Genomic DNA, 24780 nt, shown 5'->3' on the forward strand with positions numbered 1-24780 from the left:
AGGATTATTTTCATTAGAAAGACGGAGGTTGAGGGGGGACCTGATTGAGGTGTACAAAATCATGAGAGGTATAGACAGGGTGGATAGCAAGAAGCTTTTTCCCCCAGAGTGGGGGATTCAATTACTAGGGGTCACGAGTTCAAAGTGAGAGGGGAAAAATTTAGGGGGGATATGCGTGGAAAGTTCTTTACGCAGAGGGTGGTGGGTGCCTGGAACGCGTTGCCAGCGGAGGTGGTAGACGCGGGCACGATAGCGTCTTTTAAGATGTATCTAGACAGATACATGAATGGGCAGGAAGCAAAGAGATACAGACCCTAAGAAAATAGGCGACATGTTTAGATAGAGGATCTGGATCGGCGCAGGCTTGGAGGGCCGAAGGGCCTGTTCCTGTGCTGTAATTTTCTTTGTTCTTTGACAGTGTTTCAGTGGCAGGTCAGTAACCAGAGGACACAGATATAAGGTGATTGACTAAAGAACCAGAAACAACATGAGAAAACTTGCTTTCTTTACACAGCGAGTTGTGATCTTGAATGCAAAGTCTGATAGGTGGTGGAAGCAGCTTCAATTCTCAAAGAGAATTGAATAAATACTTGGCCGGAAAAAAATTAGATTTATGGGGAAACAGCAGGGAAGTGGGATTAATTGGCAATATAGAATCAGCTTTGGTTTGCACATGGACAAAGGGAACATACTGCATTACTGAGAGTGGTTACAGCAGAGACAAATAGCATTTTCACTGGAAAATTGAATGAATATTTGAAGCAGAGGAAGGAACAAGAGGGTCCAGGCAATGAGATTAGTTTTGGAGCATGAGCAAAGAGCATGATCAGCTGAATGGGCTCATTCGGTGCTGCAAACGTCTACAGTTCCTTTCATAAAAGGTCTGCCAAATTGGCATGAACATATCAGAACATATTAAATGGAGCACTGTGGTGGGTATACGCTTACCCAGTTTTTGATTGATTCACTGCACCTGCAAGCAACTTCACTGTCTCGGGATGAGCTTCCATGCCATTACGTAAATTCAGAAATCTTCTGACGAAGTCTTCAGGTGACATGTATCGTTCTCCATTCTTCTCAACAGTTGCATACTGAAAGGTACAAATATTGTTTCATCAGTGCATGACAATGCATATAGCGTAGGGCAAAGGGCTTCATTAACTGTCAAAATCATTCTCATCACAAATTTCATAACACTGTTTTTTCAATATAATCCTTACATATTTTTCGCAACAGTGAATTAATAAAGAACTAAATACAAATATTTCCTAATTAGTATATTTCACAAATAAAATCTATTTAAATTAACAGCATCACACAAAGTAGCCACTTTTGAAGCCACTATTAGGCACCTGGACTTAGCCAGCAATTTGCATCCCACCTGCACTGATGGGCACCCTCCGGAATTTTAAATTGGGAAGCTTCCCTAACTGTGTATAGTCTGGCAGAGGAAGTGGTGAACATTCCTGTCTGGCTGATCCTGGCACTTACACCAGGATCTTGAGCATGTGTATTTACAGCCTCGAGAAACTGAATTGAAGTTAAAATGAAACAACTGGAAATAAAACCAGCAAAAAAAAATTTCAAAATGAAGTACTAAAGAACATCTAAAAATGAGCTCACAAAAATTAAAATGCAAAAGATGCACAGAAAGGTAAAGATATAACATTATGGTTGCAAAGTTCAGCTCCTTAACGCCACTAGTGCCAGGGCTATGGAGGCCATAAACCGCAAAATATTGGCCGGACTGCTTTCAGCACAGTGTGCCACATTTGTAAGGAGTCGGAAGCGAGCAGAGTGGGCACATCATGACATCAAACAGCGTCTACTGGACCATTTCGGACCTCACCCTCTCTTAATCACTCAAAGCTGAATATGCCTACTGCTATTTAAAAGAATCATCATGGGACTTCTGGGGAAAGTGCTTTTGACTTTCTTTTGCTGCGGCAGAGTGAGTGCAAGTACTGTGTTAAGCGTTTTTGGATTCACAAGGGAGTGGTGCTGGACACTGGCAAGGAGATCGGAGGAGTCTGAAAGCCTGTCAAGACAAAGCCTGTTTTCATGAATGGGGGTTTCAGTTGCAGTCCCTCTTGCGCTGCAACACGATATGGCAGCTGACAGCGAAAGTTGTGCGCAAAGGGAGGAGGAGGTAGGCTCTCAACAGGAGGCCATATCCAACAACAGTCCTCAGAGAGCACTTCTCCTACCTCCACCTCAGCCAGGAGCAGTGTCCGAGATGGTTACATTTCACCAAGGAAGCAGTCACCAGACTGTATCACCTCCTACAACCAGACCTGCAGCCAAACAGCATGGCGTGGACAGCACTGCCAGTGGCTGTGATGACTACCATGGCCCTTCATATCCACACCAGCAGAACCTTCCAGACAGGAGCAGGTGACATTGCCAACATTTCAGTCTGCCATGCATCGTTGCATCAGGGAGATGACAGAAGCCCAGTACAGATAGACAGGGGATTTCAGAGTCTTCTCTCTTACCAGGGAGAAGCAGGAGGATCGAATTCATGCACAGGCTTTGTGGACCCCACATGTTAATGAGGAGATGCACTGCAACTGCAAGGGTTACCATTCCATGAACATACAGTTGGTGTGCAAACCTAATGCCTGATGAACCTGATTGAATTTTTTGAAGAGGTGACTAAAGTAGTGGACTGGGGAATGTCTATGGATGTTATTTATATGGACTTCAGAAGGCATTAGATAAATTCCCTCGCAAGAAAGTGCTAGCTAAAGTTGAAACTCATGGAATTGAAGGCAAATTATTGACCTGGTTAGGAAATTGGCTGACTGGCAGGAATAATGGGTAGGTGGTCTAAATGGCAGGATATGACTTGTGACAGCAGGCAAGGATCTGTGTTGGGGTCTCCGCTATTCACCGTATTTATTAACGACTTCGATGATGGGATAGAGAGCTACATATTTGAATTTGCTGACAACGCAAAGATTGGTAGCAGGTTAAGCAGTGTCGATGAAAGCAGAAAATTACAAAAAGATAAATGATAGATTAAGTGAATGGCAAAACTGGGGCAAATGGATTTCAAAAAAGGCGACTGTGAGGTCATCCGCTTTGAACCTAAAACAGATAGAACAGGGTACTTACTAAATGGTGAAAAGCTAGAAACAGTGGAGGCCCATAGAGACATATGGGTCCAGGTACATAGATGATTAAAATACCATGAACAGATACAGAAAATAATCAAAAAGGCTAACGGAATGCTGGCCTTTATATCTAGAGGACTCGAATACAAAGGGGTAGAAGTCATACTTCAGCTTTACAAAGCCCTGGTTAGACCAGGAGCACTGTGAACAGTTCTGGGCACCACACCTTCAGAAGGATATACCTTGGAGGGAGTGCAGTATAGGTTTACCAGAATGATAGCTGGACTCCAAGGTTTAAATTACGAGGAGATTTTACACAAACTTGGACTGTATTCCTTGGAAATTAGAAGGTTATAGGGTTGAAATTTTTAAGATACTAAGGGAAACAGATAAGGTGGCTAGAGAGAAACTATTTTCACTGGTTGGGGAGTACAGGACTAGGGGTCATATTCTAAATATTAGAGACAGATCTTTTAGGGGTGAAATTAGGGAACACTTAGTATGTAGAAGAAATGTAGAAGAATTTACGGCACAGGAGGAGGCCATTCAGCCGAAAATAAGTTATCCAGCCTAGTCCCACCTTTCAGCTCCTGGTCTGCAGCCTTGTTGGTTACTGCACCTCAAGTGCACATCCAAGTGTTTTTTTAAATGCGATGAGGGTTTCTGCCTCTACCACTGTTCCAGACACCCAACACCCTCTGGGTGAAAAAAGTTACTCAATTCCCCTCGAATCCCTCTACCAATTACTTTAAATCCATGCCCCCTTATATTGACCTTTCTGCTAATGGAAATAGGTCCTTCCTCTCCACTCTATCTAGGCCCTTCATAATTTATGCACTTCAATTAAATGTCCCCTCAACTGCTTATCTTCCAAAGGTAACAACCCCAGCCTATCCAATCTTTCATCATAGCTAATATTCTCCATTCCTAGCAACATCCTTGTAAATCTCCTCTGTACCCTCTTTACTGCAATCACATTCTTCTTGTAATGTAATCAGAACTGTAAACAGTACTCTCACTGTGGTCCAATTAGTGTTCTATACAGTTCCAGCATAGCCTCGCTGCTCTTATACTCTAGGCCTCGGCCAATAAAGCATCCAGTATCTACCTGCCCTGCTACCTTTAGGGATCTGTGGACATGCACTCCAAGTTCCCTCTGTTCCTCCACACATCTCAGAATCCTACCATTTATTGTGTATTCCTTTGCCTTGTTTGCCCTCCTCAAATACATTACCTGACACTTCTCCGGACTGAGTTCTGTTAATCTGTTAACTGTATATCAATTGTTTGATTATATGCAGGTGGAGGGTGTTAATTGGGGTCTTACTTGAACACTTACTGAGACAGGAGAAGGGTCTGAGTGAGAAGCTGTGTGTCTGTATTCCTTTTACTCTGTACAATAAATGAGAGACTGAGTAAAGATGGGCTCTAACATCATCCTTCCATAACAAGCTTTCTGGAATTTAACAAATTCCAATTGCCACTTTTCTTCCCAGCTAACCAGTCCATTGATATCATCCCGCAGTCTGCATCTCTCTTCCTCACTATCAACTACATGACCAATTGTTGTATCATCTGCAAACTTCTTAATCATGTCCCCTACATTTAAGTCCACATCATTGATATACACCAGAAACAGCAAGGGACCAAGCACTGAGCCTTGCAGAACCACACTGGAAATAGCCTTCCAGTCACAAAAATACCAGTCGACCATTACCCTTTACTTCCTGCCACTGAGCTCTTACTTTTCTGACCACTTTGCCATGTGGGACCTTGTCAAAAGCGCAAAGATTGGTAGAAGTTTCGAGTTCTTTTCCACAAATGGCAATCGCTGCTAGATCAATTGTAAATTTTAAATTAGAGATTGATACGTTGTTGTTATCCAAAGGTAATAAGGGATACAGGGCAAAGGCAGGTATACGGAATTAGATCACAGTTGAGCCATGATCTCACTGAATGGCAGAATAGGCTCAAGGAGTTGAATGGCCTACTCCTGTTCCCAGTTCCTATGGTCAGTGAATGCTCACTATTCTGGCAGCACCCATGACGCATTCATCCTGTGCTAATAAACCATACTACCATCTTTGGGCCACCATGACGAACCAGAGACTGGTTGCTTGGTAACAAGGGCTCCCTGCTCTACACCGGTCTCATGACTCACTTCTGCCATCCGACCATGCGTGGACAATATGAGCCATGCTGCCACCAGAAACATCATGCAGCAAACTAACAGCGCCCTGAAACAACAGTTTCACTACTCGAGACCACTTAGGGGGAGCCCTCCAGTATTCACTGGCGCATGTCTCCAAATTCATGGTGGTTTGCTGTGTCCTCTTAAAAATTCACAATCATGACAGCACAGCCCTTTCCACCACACCTGTGGAGGACATCTCAATAGAAGGAGGAAAAAGAGGAGAAGGCATCCGGGACTCCTTCGCTCAGGACGGACTGTCTGTGAGCAGTTACTCAGACTCCAGTTCCCCTGAACCCTCATACCCACATCACCGTTGCTCCACAATTAGTCACCTTTCCATCACTCTGCTGTGCTGCTATGTACATAGCATCCTCCGGCCAAAATCCTGAAATATAAAGGTCACTACCAAAAAACCATTCCAGTAGAACATTTTTCAACAGCATTTCGGATAAGACTAACAAAACTGAACTATTCACCATTGTGCATTCCTTTAGTGCCTTTGCCTGGCCTTGTGCCCCTAAGCAGTGCTACCCCAGTGGCTGCAGCATGGCTGCTGACTTTCAGTCCGAGAGACTGCAGATCGCCTTGCAGGATATACACAAGCAGTTGAGTCATGAGGCCCTGACTCAGACTGCACCACCTCGGCATGGGCAGCAGCAGTCTGAAAGGCAACAGCGATAGCGGAGTGGCAGTGGTGGGAGCACGAATGCTGCCATCCTGAGAGAAGAGCAGGTTTGTGTACCACACAGCCACTGCTACTCCCACTCCAACAGGGCAGAGCCTCAGCAATCCGAGTAACCTGCAGGAGCAGACTGCTGAACTGCTATGAGAACCTGAATGCCCCTTTGAGCAGCTATGAGGCAACAGTCTGAACCTGCTTGTGGCTGGACTTGCATAGCAACAAGTGTGGATCTCCGGACCTCAGTCTGAGCTTCCAGTCAGATGTTACATGACTTCTGTCCATGCTGCAATGGAAGCTGAGATATCAGCCGCCAGCTGCATCATGGCTGGGTCTGCAAGTACTGTCATGGAGTTGTCCACCACTTCCACACTGGAAAGAATGGGATCCAAGCACTATGCAGAGCCATGTGCCAAGTTGAAGCCAGACTGTTCCATCCTTGCCAGTGACAACAGGCTCTCTGGCCCATCAAGGTCATCATCTGAATCCTGTGCAGCAGAGCTCGTCAACCACCCACCCCCCATCCCCACCCCAGGGAGCTGGCACACGTTCAATTCTTTCCCCCAACTGGCTGCTGCTCACTCGTGCCTGGTGACTCACCACATGCTGATCCCAAACTACACTAGCCTCTAACATATGTGCAGTGCCAGTATCTGAGCTGATGGCTGAGAGTCTCAGATCAAGTGACAATGTTTCTTCATCAGACGTTGCTGACGACCTTCATGATGCTGCTGCACTGGCTGGTGAAAGAAAAAATGCAGAAATGGGAGGGTTGTGATGGGGGGTAGGAGATGGGGGGTGGAAAACAAGAGGGGCATGATCGCACCAATGCAGCTTGCACCTCTTGCCAGATAGCAGGATGAGGGTGAAGTGGGATTTGAGAAGGTGCATAAGGCAGGAACATATCATCCTGAATGTGCACAGTGATGCCAGATGCAACAACCTCAGTCACTGCCAATTTCCTGATGAAGAACACCGTCTACTCCAAAGGGCTCAAAAGTTGCAGGTGGCCTGTTCCCCCGCTGGCCCCCGCGGTTATGTGCAACCTCGCCCTGCAAGAGAGAGAGAAGACTGTCAGTGTGTGTTGCGATGTGTTTGGTTGATGTGCCTGCCAAAGCTGAATAACTGGAGAATGTGGAAGCTGCGAGAGGTGGGTGAGAGTCTGGCAGCATATGCATTTGTGAGCGGGTGAGGTGTAGCATCTGAATGTTAGGCATGTCCTGATCGCCAATGGGTGAGTGATGGGCCTGTGTACTGAGCAGCATGAGAGGTTGGGCATGTGGTGGGTAGGTGATGTCATTTGTAGATGCATTCACTGACCTTGGCCACTTGTGGGAAGTCATTGAACTTTTTCCAACACTGCAGCCAGGAGCTCCCTGGCCACCTACTCCCACTTCCTTCACAGGGTGTACCACAATGGCCACCCCTTGAGGAAACAACACCCTTCTCCTTCTCTTGACTTCCTTGGAATAAGGCTTCCAGGACTGCATCTGAGATCCTGGGTGCCCTCTCTCTTACCCATTGCTCCATTATCAGTTTTCTTCTTTCCATCAAAGCCTTGCTGAGACTGTTCCACTAGCGCTATTGCCTGAGTGCACCTCCCCTTTAAGAAGGGCAGGCTGTCTTTAAGTTGTGCAGGCTAGCTGTATGTTGTGTTAGCCATGCATGCACATGCACCCTGTTGAGCACGCAGCAAGTGTGCTGCTTGTCTTAATGGCACAGGGTGCAGGGTAATCGCGCATCACAATCACTGTGCCCAATAACGGGCCTTGACAAATCTTTCCCCCTTTGTCTTTTGAGTAAGAAGCACGTACCATTACCCTAATGTTTTTGCCAAGTTGTTTTCCAATAGCTAGGCAAGTGCTCAATGGATACCTGGTCATCTATCACAGCATGATTTGTCAGTAATAATATTTAATCAGCATTTTTACTTAATTTTGCACTGCAGTTAAAGAAATTATGTTTGGAAGAATAGCCATCCCAGCATTCACAGTGTAAGTGAAAAGATTCTATTAAAACTATAAGGTCTATAATTTTAGTTGATCCTTTTCACCTGTTATAATGAAGAGAAGGTCCTATTTCCAAATGGTGTTCTTTGACTTTCGCTGTTTTTATAACCAATTAAATCAGGCTTACCTGGACAATTCAGGACACTTACTCATTATGGCCACTTACTCATTATGGGTCTTAACTGTAAACTTGAGGTCACCCAAAACTCTGCTGTCTGTGTCCTAACTCGCATCAAGTCTCATTTATCCATCACCCCTTTGATCGCTGACCTACACTGGCTCCTGGTCAAGCAATGCCTCAATTTTAAAACTGTCATCCTTGTTTTCATATCCTCACCCCTCCCTATCTCCATAATCGCTTCTATCCCCACAACCCTTTCAGATATCTGTGCTCATCCAATTCTGGCCTCTCAACCATCCCAGATTTTAATTGCTCCACCACTGGTGGCCATACCTTCAGTTGCCCAGGCCCTAAGCTCTGGAATTCCCCCCCTAAACTTCTCTTTGCTCCTTTAAGATGCTCCTTAAAACTTACCTCTTTGACCAAGCTTTTGGCCACCTGCGCTAACATCGCCTTATGTGGTTCGAGGCCAAATTTTGCTTTATAACATGCTTGTGAAGCGCCTTGAGGCATCTAATTACATTAAAGGCACTATTTAAAAACAAGTTGTTGGGTCTTAATGCCCTGTCCACACAGGAAAAGACTTAGTGACTCCTGTCAGTACTGAAAGTGTGCATATGCATAGTATCATTAAATAAATGAAAATTAAAAGACTAAATCAAGTGTTCAAAATGTTGAATGTAATTTTATTCCACTCCAAATTTTCAGATTCTGTTCACTATCTCAATTTTGGGGATTAATGCAGCATAAATATTAATATTCATGGTAAGAAATTACTATTATTTATATGAATATAGGGCAATGGTATACAGTAACTACTCTGGACGTTCTACAAAAAAACTAAGTTGGCCTACTGGTAAGCAGACTAAATTAGTTATTGGATCTGAAAATGTATTATCCAGTTTACCAGAGGACACAAATGGTGACTGTAATTATATTACGATAGATAAGGACATAAACCCACTACAATAATACATTAGCCACAGAAACTCCCAAATTTCTCAAAGATTTCACATTTGAAACTAATTGATGCAATGAAAAACGTTCACTTAGAACACTCCCCAATTCTGCAAGGTGAACCCTCCCAAAGTACTTCACAGGCAGTTATAAAACACTAAATCATATTCCAAAGAACATAAACCCAGTAATTATCAGTTCATTTTCACAAAGGGAAACAAAATGATGCACTCCAGTATCACTTAATACCATCCAAAAAATCTAAGAATTCTATCTTTTCCACCTGGTGTCTTAATCAGCTGGAAGCATGTGTGCCCACTTATCTACTGGTCAAGCAACACCTCGATTTTCAAATTCTTTTTCTTGTTTTCGAATCCCACCAAGGTCTCGCCCCTCCCTATCTCTATAATCTCCTTCCGTCCTACAACCATCCAAGGATCTGTGCTCATCTAATTCTGGCCTCCTGACATCCCCGATTTTAATTGCTCCACCACTGGTGGCCATGCCTTAAGGTGCCTTGGTCCTAAGCTCTGGCATTCCCTCCATAAGTCTTTCCTCCTTTAAGACGCTCCTTAAAATCTACCTCTTTGGTCAAGCTTTTGACCATCTGCCCTAACGTCGTCTGATGTGACTCGGTGTCAAATTCTGTTTTATAGTGCTCCTGTGAAGTGCCTTGGGACGGTTAATTCTATTGAAGGTGCTATATAAATACAAGTTGTTATTGTGCTAATCAAATGTGATCGCTAGTCAGAACTTTTATAAAACAAGTATTACAACAGTTAAACATCACTGAAAAATAGAGTAATTGCCATCTTCTTGCTACTCCAACAGCAGCTTCTTCGGGGCATTTCCCAAAAACATGCCTTGTAAATTCTGAATCCTTTTTCCACCATCTTCTATCTTGATTGGCCAGCTACTAGCTTACCTAATGGGAAGGCTAAACTTATTGGGTCATTGTTCGACTCCAACTAATTTTGATCTATTCTGTTCTACCATTATGACTGGTGTCAAGTTTTATCCTCACAAATTCTGCCCAGAGCCAACCCAGAGGACTTGGTTACCATGAGAACAAGGAACCCAGATCAAAGACCCTTTTGAAAGCACGATGCAAGGTTGTGACACCTAAAGGACAATGGGATTCATTCGCCCAGACTCTCAGATTGTAAACAGGGGGCCAGGGGTGCTAAAAAGCAAATTTGAGTTACAATCTTTTCACACCTGGAAACAATGGAAGGCCCAGATGGTTTTGCTATGGTTAGATTTATGGGCTCTGAGAATTGTTAAAGGCAAACGACTATTGACTTTTGATCTAAATATATGAGAGGTTTTCGAAAGTCTGAAGGCTGAAAGAAAGACACGAAGACCAGCAGCCAGTGGCAGCCTAAAGAAAGACAGAGGGGCCAGTTGGTTGTTTCTGGGGAGACAGCTGCTCTCAGATCACCGATACAGCAAAAGGCTGCTAAGATTTGAATCCGATTCAAAAGTTGAGGTTTGTGGAAGAGAAAAGAGCACTGGGGTCACCAAAGATTGCCTTATTAACGGAAGTCCAGTCAAATGTGCTCAGAGGAAGTGAGTAGGAAAGATGTTGACTTTGAGAAAGACTCTGGGAGATCCAACCCATTGCAGCTGGGAAGAGTTTGGGACTTTTAACTGCAAGGATACCTGCTCGGTGGGAGCACTGTGTAACGTATAAATGTGCTGTGGGGTTTTCAAGAGTGTTAGTAGGTTAATGGGGAATATCTTTCTCTGTAATTTAAGTGCATTAGCTACCTACTAAGTACTGTTTAGTTAATTAAAAGTAAAATACTGCGGATGCTGGAAATCTGAAATAAAAACAAGAAATGCTAGAAACACTCAGCAGGTCTGGCAGCATCTGTGGAGAGAGAAGCAGAGTTAACGTTTCAGGTCAGTGACCCTTCTTCAGAACTGGCAAATATTAGAAATGTAAAAGGTTATAAGCAAGTAAAGTGGGGGTGGGGCAAGAGATAACAGAGGAGAAGGTGTAGATAGGACAAGGTCACAGAATAGCTGACCAGGTGGTCATGGAGCAAAGATATGTTAATGGTGTGTTGAAAGACAAAGCATTAGTACAGAAAGGGTGTTAACGGACTGAAAATTGAATAACCGCAAGGACAAACATGAAAAACCAGTTGGTAAGCAAACTGAACAAACTAAGATGAAATAAAATAAAATAAACACAAAAAATATATTAAAAAAAAGGAAAAAGAAAAAAAATAACTAAAAATAAAAGTAAAATGGGGGGCCCGTCATGCTCTGAAATTATTGAACTCGATGTTCAGTCCAGCAGGCTGTAGTGTGCCTAATCGATAAATGAGATGCTGTTCCTCGAGCTTGCGTTGATGTTCACTGGAACACTGCAGCAATCCTAGGACAGAGATGTGAGCATGAGAGCAGGGGGGGGGGGGGGGGGGGGGGGGGGGAGTGTTGAAATGGCAAGCAACCGGAAGCTCGGGGTCCTGCTTGCGGACTGAGCAGAGTGAAGTGTTCCGCAAAGCTGTCACCCAGTCTACGTTTGGTCTCCCCAATATAGAGGAGACCACATTGTGAGCAGCGAATGCAGTATACTACTACTGTTTAGTTAATGTTTATTTTTAGATTAGTTGTTATAGTGTTTTTTTATTCGGTCATGGGAAGTGGGCGTCGTTGGCTAGGCTAGCATTTATTGCCCATCCCTAACTGCCCTTGAGAAGGTGGCAGTGAGCAAAAGTCTTAAAACATGAAATTTTGACGTATAATTCTTGAAAGCAGTCTGGGAAGTTCAAATCTCTTGTTTTAAAGTTAGCGTTCTCTACTTAGGTCGTAACAAATTGGAGGTTTGTGCGGGATTCGAATCGTTCACAATTAGCTGTAAAAGGGTTCGATGGCATTTCCCACAGTTTAAGCAAACACGATTTCACATTTACATTGACTGGGTTCAATGAGAAGTCAACATGTGTACCATCAATGTACAAGAATTTGTTAAGAGAAAAGATTTGACTCAGTTTATTGCAGCAGTTGAAAAATGTCGATTTGGTCATTAAATCAGCTCTCGTGGGTGTTAGTGTGAAATCAGGCGCTAAGAAAGTGGAGATAGACCAAGAGTTGGTTCCTCACTTGAAGCTTGAGGAAGAAAAGGAATTTTCCACTAGTGCTCAAGTGGAACAAGGCAAAGTTGAGTCAGAGAAGCTGAGATTAGAAAGAGAAAGAGCAAGAAAAGGAAAACAGCAAGAGAGGAAAGGAAAAAAGACAGGTAAAAGATAGACAATAAAGGGAAAGAGAAAGAGACGACGACAATTTGAAATAAGAAAATTTGAATTCAAAAGAGAAAGGGAAGAAAAAGAAAAGAAGAGAGAAAAAGATATGTGAAAATTGGCATCAGACTACAAAGTGAGAGTGGAAAAGCTCAAAACCGGTGGGTGTGCATCAGGGGTGAAAACTGAGTATAACCCAGAGGAAACTCTTCATAGTTTAGATATGGAGAAGAATATACAATTGGGTATCTAAGTTTAATGAACGAGTAGTAGAAATGTCCTTTGTATCATTTGAGAAATTTGCCATGAATCTGGAGTAACTTAAATCATCTTGGCCAATGCTCCTACAGAGTGTTTTAGTAGGAAAAGCTTTGGAGGTGTACTCATCTCTGTCAGATGAACACTCAAGGGACTATGACAGAGTAAAGATTGCTGTTCTCAATGCCTATGAATTGGTACCAGAGGCTTACAGATAAAAATTCAGGAATTAAAAAAAACAGGGTCAGACATATATGGAATTTGCTAGAGAAAAGAAAATAGTATTTGATTGGTGGTATAGGTCAATGAAGATTGAGCAAGATTTTGAGAGCCTTAGGGAAGTAGTCCTAACGGAAGAATTTAAAAATAGTGCCCCATCAGGAATAAGGTCTCACCTGGAAGAGCATAAAGTTGGCAAAGTAAGGGATGCTGCAGGAATGACAGATGATTATGAACTGACCCACAAAAGCAGATCCCAGTTTGGAAAATTTTTAGAGAAGTTGGACAGATCGGAAATTGGATAATGAAAAGAACTCTGATTTTAGTGACAGAAAGGGTAAAGGAGAGGATACAGGCAATCCTCAGAGTAGTAAGAAAGATAATCAGGAGACTAGGGTCAAGTCAAAAGGACCAAAGTGTTATTTTTGTAATAAAAGATAGCATATAAAATCAGAATGCTGGAAGTTAAAAGGTAAACAGGTAGCTGTGGTAGGTTTCCCGAAAGCCTGTCTTAAAGGATGCCCCAATAGGAGGCGCTGCTGACAAGCCTTGGCAATTTTGAATAACGAGCAGAGGGGTTAGCCCATGCGCTGATGAATTAAATCAGGTCCCTGAAGATTATAGAAATTTTATGTGCAAAGTAAGATGTCCCCATATCCATCTGGTGAGACAGGCAAGTCGATTGCTCTGCTTAGAGATACAGGGCAACCCAGTCATTAATGGTAGCAATGGATGTGAATTTCTCTCCAAGTAGTTCAATTAATGCAAAACTCCTAGTGCAGGTCATTGAGGGAGGCAATTTACCCAGCCCATTGTATGAAGTTAATTTACAATGTGATTTAGTCAACAGTCCTGTAACAGTGGGAGTCATCCCTGATTTGCATATTGAAGGGGTGGGTTTGTAGCTCAGAAATGACTTAGCTGGGGATAAGGTTATGAGGGGTATTGATAGGTTACATAGGAAGAAACATTTTCCCTTAGAGGAGGGGTCAATAGCCAGGGGGCATAGACTTAAGGTAAAGGGCAGGAGGTTTAAAGGGGATTTGAGGAAAAAAATGTTTCTGTGCTGTATAACTCTATGACTATGACTCTATAAGGTATTGGCGTCTCCAGTAGTTTCAGAAAATCCAGTTGAGGTTGCTGAAAATGAACCTGAAATGTTAACTCTGTTTCTCTCTCCACAGATGATGCCAGACCTGCTGAGTATTTCTATCACTTTCCGTTTTTATTGCTGAAACTGACGTTTTGCAGGAAGAATTTCCCCAAATATTCCCAGGTTGTTGTGTAGCAACTAGGCCCTAGACTCATCGGGCTGAACAAGATAACACAGAGTCAGTGGTTATAAAGGACCAAGCCGGACGTCTGGCTGGCTGAAACCTTTTTCAGGAATTTGAGTAGCGATGCTGAATTATTTGGCAGATCCTCTTTGTGGCACAACAGGCAGGCCCAATTTAAATAAAATATCTCAAGACACTGTTTTGAGACAAAGGCTGAGAAAATCCCCGAGTGCTATTATGTTAAGACATCCCCAAAGGCCTGATGAGGTTTGGGCTGTGTTCCATCATATTATTGCGCCACCCCCTTGCTACTGCAGTGAAATTGAGAATCGTCCATGAGATTCCACTTGCAGATCATTTGGGTATGTGGAAGACTCAAGCTTGGGTAATGATACATTTTCAGTGGCCAAAGCTGCACGGGAATGTAGTCGACTTCTGTAAGACATGTCACACATGTCAGATGATTGGGAAGCCACAGCCTTCGATTAAGCCAGCCCCATTAATATCGATACCTGTATTTGATGAACCATTTAGTAGGGTTCTTGTGGATTGTATTGGACCGTTACCCACCAACTAAGTCAGGTCACAAGTTTCTTCTTACCATCACAGCGAAAGTTGTGATTGAAAGGTTGATTCAGTCTTTCTGAAATGGGTTGCTAAAAGAAATTCAGTCGGACCAGTGGTCAAATTTTGTGTCGGGGGTATTTCAAGAGGTCATGTGTAATTTGCAAGTGAAGCAGCTCAAATCGCCCGCTCATCACTTGTAGTCACAAGGTGCTTTGGAAAGATATCACCAAACCCTAATGAGTATGATTAAGGCCTATTGTTTTGAGTATCCCCATTATTGGGATAAGGGGTTATCATTTTTATTATTTGCCACCAGGGACACACCAAATCAGTCCACTGGTTTCAGTCCATTCGAATTGGTCTAAGGGCATGAGGTTAAGGGTCCCCTTAAACTCAGATTTTTAGCACAGGAGGGAACTACCCTCTTAGATTATGTCTGAGTTTTGACAGAAACTTTCAAGAGCTTGTGAGATGGCCAGACAACATCTCAAGGTTTCTCAGCAAGTGATGAAAACACAAGTGGGATAGAACAGCTAAGGCACATAGTTTTCAACCTGGAGATAGGGTACCAGTTTTTTTGCCTTTGCCTGCGGAGCCAATGAAAACTAAGTTCAGTAGACCTTACTTCATTAGGAAGAAACTCAATGAGGTGAACTATTTGGTCAGTACACCCTACATGAAGAAAAGACAACAAGTGTGTCACGTGAATATGTTGAAAAGATACTATGACCAGTATGCCAAATGATAGAAGATGAGGACAAGGATAGCGTTACTTTTCATGAGCTGGATGAAAATGCAAAGACCAAGAACTCTCAAAACTGCGGTGAAACTGGCAATCATATAAGGGTGTTAGAAAGTTCAGATACAATTCCACACTATCTTTCTCAATAACATATAAAGGACATAGCTGAGCTGTTAGAAGAGTTTAAGGCAGTATGTGCAGATAAGCCAGGTCGAAATCCTTTGGCTATTCATGCATTTGATGTAGGGACAACTACACCCATTAAACAGAACCAATATCGACTCAATCCTGATAAATAAGCTCAGGTCAGAGAAGAGATTCAATATCTGTTAAAAATTACATAATTGAACCCAGTCAAAATAGCTGGAGTTCTTCGATTGTGCTGGCACCAAAGCAAGAGTGTTCCAAAAAATTCTCTATTATCGGAAAGTCAATGCAGTAACTAAAACAGACTCATATCCAATCCCACGACTTGAGGATTGTATAGACAGAGTGGGGAATTCGGTCTTTATTAGCAAGATTGATCTGCTGAAAGGATACTGGCCAATCCCCTTGACCGACCAAGCCAAAGAAGTTTCCGCCATCGTGACCCCAGATGGCCTATTTCAGTTTAAGGTCATGCATTTTGGTATGAAAAATGCACCAGCCATACTTCAAAGATTGACTAACCAGGTGAGTGCTGGACGAAGCAATTGTGTCGTGTATACTGGTATATAGTGACACTTGGGAAGATGATGTTCGACAAGCTAGAGAAAGCCAATTTGGTAATAAACTCAGCAAAGAGTGAGTTGGCCAAGGCTAAGATTAACCATTTGGGGCAAGGTCAAGTGTTGCCTAGAGAAGCTAAGGTTCAGGTAATAATAGATTTTCCAGTCCCCAAGACAAAAAAAAAAGGAGATACTATGATTCCTATGGATGTGTGGGTTCTACCGAAAGTATGTTCCTAACTTCAGTACAGTAGCTACCCAAACTGACAAATTTGTTAAAGAGAAATGTAAAGGTCGAGTGGACAGAATCATGTCATTTAAGAAATTGAAGGCCATTGTAATCAATTAATCTGTCCTAACGACACCAAATTTTAGCAAGCCCTTTAAAGTGTCCATTAATGCCAGTGATGTGGGGGATAGGAGTGGTGTTACTTCAAGATGATGATGCTGGTATCAAGCAAACAGTCAGATACATCTCTAGGAAATTAATTAAGTACCAAAATAAATACTCCACTATTGAAAAGCAGGCTTTAGGTCTCATATTGGCTCTTCAACATTTGGAAATACATGTCAATAATGGTCAAGGGTGTCACGCTCATGTGAAGTGCAGCGATTGAAAATACAGAAACCAAACTGAAGAGTTATAAAAATTGACTTTTCCTTTTAAAAAGTGGACAATGTGCTGCAAAATGGCTACTGAAGGTCAAACGACCTGGCCTGTATATTCAAACTGTCTTACTCTCTTAAGGACAAAAGCATACATTCCAAGCTAAGAGATTTCAATTACACCCATCCTGAACGCATTAAGAGACATTTTTGAATTGAATAGGATCTTCTGAAACAAAGAAGGTGTGATGTAGCCACATCCTGGTCCATTGTTGGTCACAAAGGGGAGAGGAACCTGCATCTCCCAACAGAAGTAACATGCGAGGGACTTTTACCTTAAAAAGTAGCTCTCTGGAGAGGGAGAGAATCAGAACAACTTCACAAAAGCCTGTACAGTCGAGACCTGAGAGATCTAGCAAAAGCCAAAGAAGGAGCTCTACTGTGAATGCTACACTGCAAGTGGTTGCAGCAGAGAACTGAAAGTGATAACCTGTCTCTAGATTGAAGTCTCAGCTACTAGAAAAATCTACAACCCATGGCTGCAACTTTAAAAGAGAAACTGACCTCCAAGAAGATTCAACAGGTTTACTGTGAACCTTGAAAACCTACCTCATTTCAAGCCAGTTATCCTTTTCCTCTCTATCTATCTTTTCGTGTGTGTGTGTGTGTGTGTGTGTGTGTGTGTGTATGCAAGTAAATGCATGTATGGATGCAATTGCGACAATTTCGGGAATGAACATTGCTCAATAAATAGCTAATCCTCTGTTTTAAACCTACAAAACCTGACGCTGTCTGTTTATTTGACAGATAAAACAAAAGGGGTTATAACCCTAGTTAAACAAACACTTGCTGCGGTCAGTTGGGAGTTGAACAATGGGAACCACTACACCCTTTACCAGTTGGCCATAACAAGCAGAACTATCTGTTTATACCCATTAAGTTTTCTTTTTAAGAGAAGTTCATGATCAACAACACTAGATTATTCCAGTGGAGTTTAATGTTGCAACCATATACCCTAAAAATTGGACATGTTACAAGTAAGAGCAATGTTATTGCTGGTGCTCCGTCCAGAATTTAAAGGGTATAATAGAGGAAAACAACCCAGAGATATGAAAATACTGTTGTTATCTGTGTAATATGCAAAATGTTAATGATTGAAAAATTTACAAAGTCATATGTTGGTAATGTAAAAAAATCATTTTACAGTAATGATTTTTCTATTTATGGAAGTAGATGTTATGAACACTGGATTTTGTGGTATGGTTATGTTTTAAAAACTGTGACATTTAATACAGTATAAAATGGACATTCGGAGGAAACACGTGACTTGGTTACCATAAGAACAAGGAACACAGATCAAAGACCCTTTTGAAAGCACGGTGCAAGGTTGTAACACCTAAAGGACAATGGGTTTCACTCTCTCAGACTCTTAGATTGTAAACAGGGAGCCAGGGGTGCTAAAATGAAATTTGAGTTGCAATCATTGAACATCTGGAAAGAAAGGAAGACATGAAGATCAGCAGTCAGCGGCAGCCGAAAGAGAGACAGAGAGACCAGTGGGTTGTTTCTGGGGAGACAGCTGCTCTCAGATCACCGATACAGCAAAAGGCTGCTAAGATTTGAACCCGATTCAAAAGTTCAGGCTTGCAGAGGCGAAAAGACCACCAGAGTCACCAGAGATTGCCTTATTAACAGAAGTCCAGTTGAATACGTTCGGAAGAAGTGAGCAAAGAAGATGTTGGCTTTGAGAAGAACAATAGGAGTTCCAACCCATTGCAGCTGGGAGGTGTTTGGGATTTTTAAATGCAAGGATACCTACTCGCTGAGAACACTGTGTAATGTATCCATGTGGTGTGGGGTTTTCGGCCTTGGAGGTGGTGCAGGGTAGATTTATCAGAATGCTACCTGGACTCAAAGGGCTAAATTACGAGACACTACATAAACTAGGGTTGTATTCCCTGGAATTTAGACAGTTAAGGGGTAATTTGATCGAAATTATTACGATATAAAGGGGAACAGAGAGGGGAGGTAGAGAGAAATTATTTCCGCTGGTTGGGGAGTTTAGAACTAGGGGTCATAGTCTAAATATTAGAGATTGTTAGATTTTTGTGAACTAAAGGTATTAAGGGATATGTTGCAAAGGCAGGTTTGTGGAGTTAAGTCACAGATCAGCCATGATCTCACCGAATGCCAGAACAGGCACAATAGGCTAAATGGCCGACCCCTGTTCCTATGTTCCTACTTGCAGTCTGCTCATACTTTGCAAAGAGAAATGTCAGGTCATAGGAGTACTCACTGGTGACCATAATAACATAAGAACTAGGAGCAGGAGTAGGCAATTCAGCCCCTTGAGCCTGCTCTGCCATTCAATACGATCATGGCTGATCTCATCTTGGCCTCAACTCCACTTTCCTGCCCATTCTCCATAACCTTTCAACCCATTACTAATTAAAAATCTGTCTTGTCTCCTCCTTAAATTTACCCAGTGTCCCAGCATCCACCGCACTCCGGGGTAGTGAATTCCACAGACTCACGACCCTTTGAGAGAAGTATTTTCTCCTCATCTCTGTTTTAAATCTGCTACCCCTTATCCTAAAACTATGACCTCTCGTTCTAGATTGCCCCACAAGAGGAAACATCCTCTCTATATCTACTTTGTCAATCCCCTTAATCATCTTTTATATCTCAATTAGATCTCCTCTCATTCTTCTAAACTCCAGAGAGTAAAGGCCTAAACTGCTCAATCTCTCTTCATAAGACAAATCCCTCATCCCTGGAATCAATCTAGTGAACCTCCTCTGAACTGCCTCCAATGCAACTACATCCTTTCTCAAGTAAGGGGACCAAAACTGTACGCAATACTCCAGGTGCGGTCTCACTAATGCCTTGTACAGTTGCAGCAACACTTCCCTACTTTTATACTCTATTCCTTTAGCAATAAATGCCAAAATTCCATTTACCTTCCTTATTACCTGCTGCACCTGCATATTATTTTTCTGCGATTCATGCAGAAGGACTTTCAGATCCCTCTGCAGCAAAGCACTCTGAAGTTTCTCTCCATTTAGATAATAATTTGCCTTTCTATTCTTCTCACCAAAATGGATAACCTCACACTTATCCATGTTAAACTCCATCTGCCAAATTTTGGCCCATTCACCTAACCTATCCATATCCATTTGTAAATTTCTGATTTCTTTATTGCAACTTACTACCCCACCTATTTTAGTGTCATCTGCAAATTTGGCTATAGCACTTTCTATCCCTGCATCCAAGTCATTAATATAGATTGTAAATAGTTGGGTCCCGAGGACCGAACCCTGTGGCATCCCACTAGTTACATCTTGCCAACCAGAAAAGGACCCATTTATCCTGACTCTGTTTTCTGTTGGTTAGCCAATCCTCTATCCAAGCTAATAAATTGCCCCTAACCCCATGTGATCTTCACTCGTGTATTAACCTTTTGTGCGGCAACTTATCAAATGCCTTCTGGAGGTCCAGATATACATCTACAGGATCCCCATTATCCACTTTACTTCACCAGCACCAGCCTCAATTTAATCAGGCAATGATGATAATTAGATCCCACAACAAATTTCATGACCATCACCCACAACACCCCTCCCCACCTTTCCATGAAAGTGCAGAAGATACAACATCTGCCCTTTTACTTCCTCTCTTCACCGTCCAATGCCCCAAACACCCCTTTCAGGTGAAACAGCGATTTAAGTGCATTTATTTCAATTTAGTATACTGTATTTCGCTGCTCACAATGTGGTCTGCTCTACTCTGGGGAGACCACATACAGATTAGGTGACCACTTTGTGGAATACCTCCCTGCAGTCCAAAAGTGTGACCGGAGCTGCCAATTGCCTGATGTTTTAATTCTCCACCTTGCTCCCACTTGAACTTCTCTGTCCTTGGCCACCTACAGTGTTCCAGTGAAGCTCAATGCAAGGTCGAAGAATATCCCCTCCTCTTTCAATTAGGCACGTTACAGCCTCCTGGACTCAACAGCGAGTTCAGAAATTTCAGAGCTTAATCTCTGCCTCCATTTTGCTTTCTTTCTCTTTGCTGGTTTTGGTTTTACACTTGTTTTTCTCTTTTTTTAAAAACTTTCGATCAGCAGCTGTTCATCATTCTGCCATTCACACCTCCTCTAGACATATCTTTTGTTTCTTCACTTGTCCCATTATCAGTTCCTTTGACCTTGCATCATCAACCCTTTTGTCATAATCTCTCCAGCCTTCTACCCTATCACAGACCTTCCCTTTTGTTCTTTTTCCCCACTCTCTCCCCTTTCACTTGCTTCAAACCCATTACATCTCTAACTTTTCCCAGTTCTGATGAAAAGTCATTGACCTCCAGAGATGCAGCCTGATCCACTGAGTATTTTCAGCATTTTCTGCTTTTATTTCATGACCATATCAGCTCTGCCACAAGCAGATTTCTCACAAGATGGCATGTGACTACTCAAATGAACGGACCTGCGAAAGCTAGATTCTTAGTTAGCTTTCTATTGAAAATTTTGATACTAAACTTGTTTCTGAAGAAGCGATTTTCTCCCTGCAATAGTTTCTGCAGCTACAGACAGCTTTGTTTCTGCATAACTTTTTTATTAAATTATATTTTTCCCCCAGTATTGCTCCTATAATTAAAACTGCAGTAAGCAAAATGCTCAGGATGTAAATTCCTTTTGATTCCTGGGGAACTTCAGACAAAGAAGGCAAGTTCATGGATAAACACCAAATGCAGGTAACACATCATCCAAGGCACTGCATCCACACCCATCTGTACTCCAGGTACTCTCATTGATATCTTACAACATTCATGCCTCGATCTGTTACAGGATGTCCATCTTTGCCACCTCTGCTTCACTACAGAAGCTGCCACTGAGCTATGCTATCTGTTGAGGAATGATTAAACAACTCTTGCTACACAGATTTTCCTGTAGCTACCAATTTTAACACAGCATTCACTTTTATAAAATCAGATCCTTCGAAACCAATACAGAGGCCATCTATAGATCCATGAAGCAACTGACAGATTTTATGCTTGCAAGGGTCAACAGTTTCTTACTTTCGCTATGGAAGAAAGGCATCATCTTGGCAGGACACGGAACCTTCAGTGGATGGCACACCAGTGGGAATGCTAAAGCAAAGATTCTGCTATATGGCCTGCTCAGACAAGGTACTCTTGCATAGCCCATTTGTCAACAACGTTGTAAGAAAAATTAGGTGTTGGTGTTTCGTTTTGATTTCATGGATCTGGTCAGGGGGTTTGATAAGGCACAGGAAACCCTGAACCTGTGGAGTTTTAACTCCAGTGTGTGTGAGATGCCACCAACTGGTTCCCCACCCAGAAGCCAACCTGACAGGCTTGGCCTGCAGTTGGTTGGGGGGGGAGGCGCACAGGCGGAGGGGAATCAGATGACTGGGAAAGGAGTTAGAGAAAATTTGGAGGCCTGGTTGGTGTTCGATGAGAGGGGCAAATGTGGTAATTTGGGTGTACATTGTAGGCCTCAAGCAACCTACCCTTGACAAAATGTTATCAGAAGGATATGTTTCAGCTGTGGCCACTTTCCAGAAGGCGCCTGCACACAGGCAAAGCTGCAACTGAACAATGAGCTACCTTTAAAGGGGAGATGGTTTGGTACAAGTTGAGGTATATTCACATGAGGGGGAAAGGTAGAGCTAACAAATCCAGATCTGCTTGATGACAAAAGAGATAGCGAGGAAGATAAAGTAGAAAAAGGGTGCATATGGCAATGTCAAGTTGATAACGTAAGTGAGAACTAGGCTAAATATAGAAAAGTTCAGAAGGGAAGTGAAAAAGTAAATGAGAGGTAAAGAGTGTAAGAGACTGGCAGCTAACATAAAAGGGAATCCAAAAGAATTCCATAGGCACAAAAATAGTAAAAGGGTAGTAGGAGGAGGGGTGGGGCCGATTAGGGACCAAAATGGGATATACACATGGAGACAGAGAGCATGCCGAGGTTCTAAATGAGTACTTTATATCTGTCTTTACCAAGGAAAAAGATGCTGCCAAAGTCATCATGAAAGAGAAGCTAGTTGAGATACTGGATGGGCTAAAAATTGATAAAGAGGAAGCATTAGAAAGGCTGGTTGTACCTCAAATTGATAAGTCACCAGGACAGAATGAAATGCATCCAAGAATGCTGAGAGAAGTAAGGGCGACAATTGCTGAGGCACTGGCCATAATCCTCCTTAGATACGGGGACAATGCCAGAGGACTGGAGAATTGCAAATTGAACCCTTGTTCAAAAATGGAGGGAGGATAAACCCAGCATCTACAAGCCATACGGGCATGGCATAAATCAGGAAATTAGAGGTGTATGTAACATGGGTAAAAAGGGCGGCGCAGTGGTTAGCACCGCAGCCTCACAGCTCCAGGGACCCGGGTTCGATTCTGGGTACTGCCTGTGTGGAGTTTGCAAGTTCTCCCTGTGTCTGCGTGGGTTTTCGCCGGGTGCTCCGGTTTCCTCCCACATCCAAAAGACTTGCAGGTGATAGGTAAATTGGCCATTGTAAATTGCCCCTAGTATAGGTAGGTGATAGGGAATATGGGATTACTGAAGGGTTAGTATAAATGGGTGGTTGTTGGTCGGCACAGACTCGGTGGGCCTAAGGGCCTGTTTCAGTGCTGTATCTCTAAAAAAAAAAAGCCAGTCAATTGAACCTCAATGGTGGGAAAGCTTTTAGAAATTATAATCCAGGACAAAATTAACAGTCACATAGACAAATGTAGATTAATTATGGAAAGCCAACACAGATTAATTAAAAGCAAACAGTGTTAAAACTTGATTGAAATATTTTGATGAGGCAACAAAGAGGATTGCTGAAGGTAATACAGTGGATATGGTGTACATGGACTTGCAAAAGACTTTTGATAAACTGCTACATAATAGGCTTGTCAGCAAGGTTGAAGTCCATGGAATATGAGGAACAGTGGCAGCATGGATATAAAATTGGCTGAATGACAGGAAACAGAAAATAGCGGTTAACAAAAAAATGGAAGCACTTTCGTAACACATGGTATACCTGATCAGATAGTGTCCGATAATGGACCACACTTTGCAAACAATTACTTCACGCACTTTTGAAAACAGTGTATTTGTACATCTAACAAGTCCCCCTAGGTAGTCACAATCTAATGGAGTCAGAACTACTAAAGCAGTGTTAAAGAAAAATCAAGAATTTCAAACAGCACTTCTGCACTACAGAACTACTCCACTGTTATGCGGATTAGCACCATTGGAACAGTTAACAGGAAATAAACTTCAAATGCAACTTCCACTACTTCCCATTTTTCAAGCCGGTTATTTTCGGACTGGAGAAAGTTAGATAGTGGGGTTCCCCAGGGGTTGGCACCAGATCCATTGCTTTTCATGATATATATTACTTAGATAAAAGCAAAGTACTGCAGATGCTGGAAATCTGAAATAAAAACAAGAAATGCTGGAATCACTCAGCAGGTCTGGCAGCATCTGTGGAAAGAGAAGCAGAGTTAACGTTTCGGGTCAGTGACCCTTCATCGGAATCGGGTGTACAGGGCACAATTTCAAAATTTGCAGATGACACAAAACTTGGAAATACTGTGAACTGCAGGGAGGATAGTGATATTCTTCAAGAGAACGTGGACAGGCTGGTGGAATAGGCGGACACGTGACAGATGAAATTTAATGCAGAGAAGTGTGAAATTATACATGTTGTGATAGAAATGATAAATAACATGAGGGTGTTATATGTTTGTTTGGTATGCTGCCATCTGAATTAGCCTAGCTTAGAGAAATTCTTTAATCTGGAGTAATTAGAACACTAACTTTTATTACATTATAACTATGTACAGCTTCACACCAGTCAGTAGGACTTCTCCAAAGATACGATGCATCTATCTTCATGTCTCTCTCAAATGTGATCTCTTACATCATCATGGTAGGAGGTTTTATTTACACTCTCTTAACCCTTTCAGACCCTTATACTACATCGCCCCTCGAGTCTTTGTCCCAATATATATATTTACATACATTCACTTTTTATTTACATACTACCCCATCTCG

At 42.4% G+C, this 24780-nt stretch overlaps 1 protein-coding gene across 1 annotated transcript in view; it reads right to left on the reverse strand.

The window, feature by feature from the left end:
* The window catches only part of LOC137379849 (electrogenic aspartate/glutamate antiporter SLC25A13, mitochondrial), a 262864-nt gene extending 261791 nt beyond the window's left edge, over nt 1–1073 (reverse strand). The window contains exon 1 of the mRNA XM_068051244.1: nt 949–1073. Coding sequence (XP_067907345.1) covers nt 949–1058 — 110 coding nt within the window. The 5' untranslated portion in view covers nt 1059–1073. The remainder of the gene's footprint in view (nt 1–948) is intronic.
* Nucleotides 1074–24780: the final 23707 nt, after the last annotated feature.

Source organism: Heterodontus francisci, chromosome 2 (genome assembly GCF_036365525.1).
Source record: "Heterodontus francisci isolate sHetFra1 chromosome 2, sHetFra1.hap1, whole genome shotgun sequence".
Lineage (NCBI taxonomy): Eukaryota > Metazoa > Chordata > Chondrichthyes > Heterodontiformes > Heterodontidae > Heterodontus > Heterodontus francisci.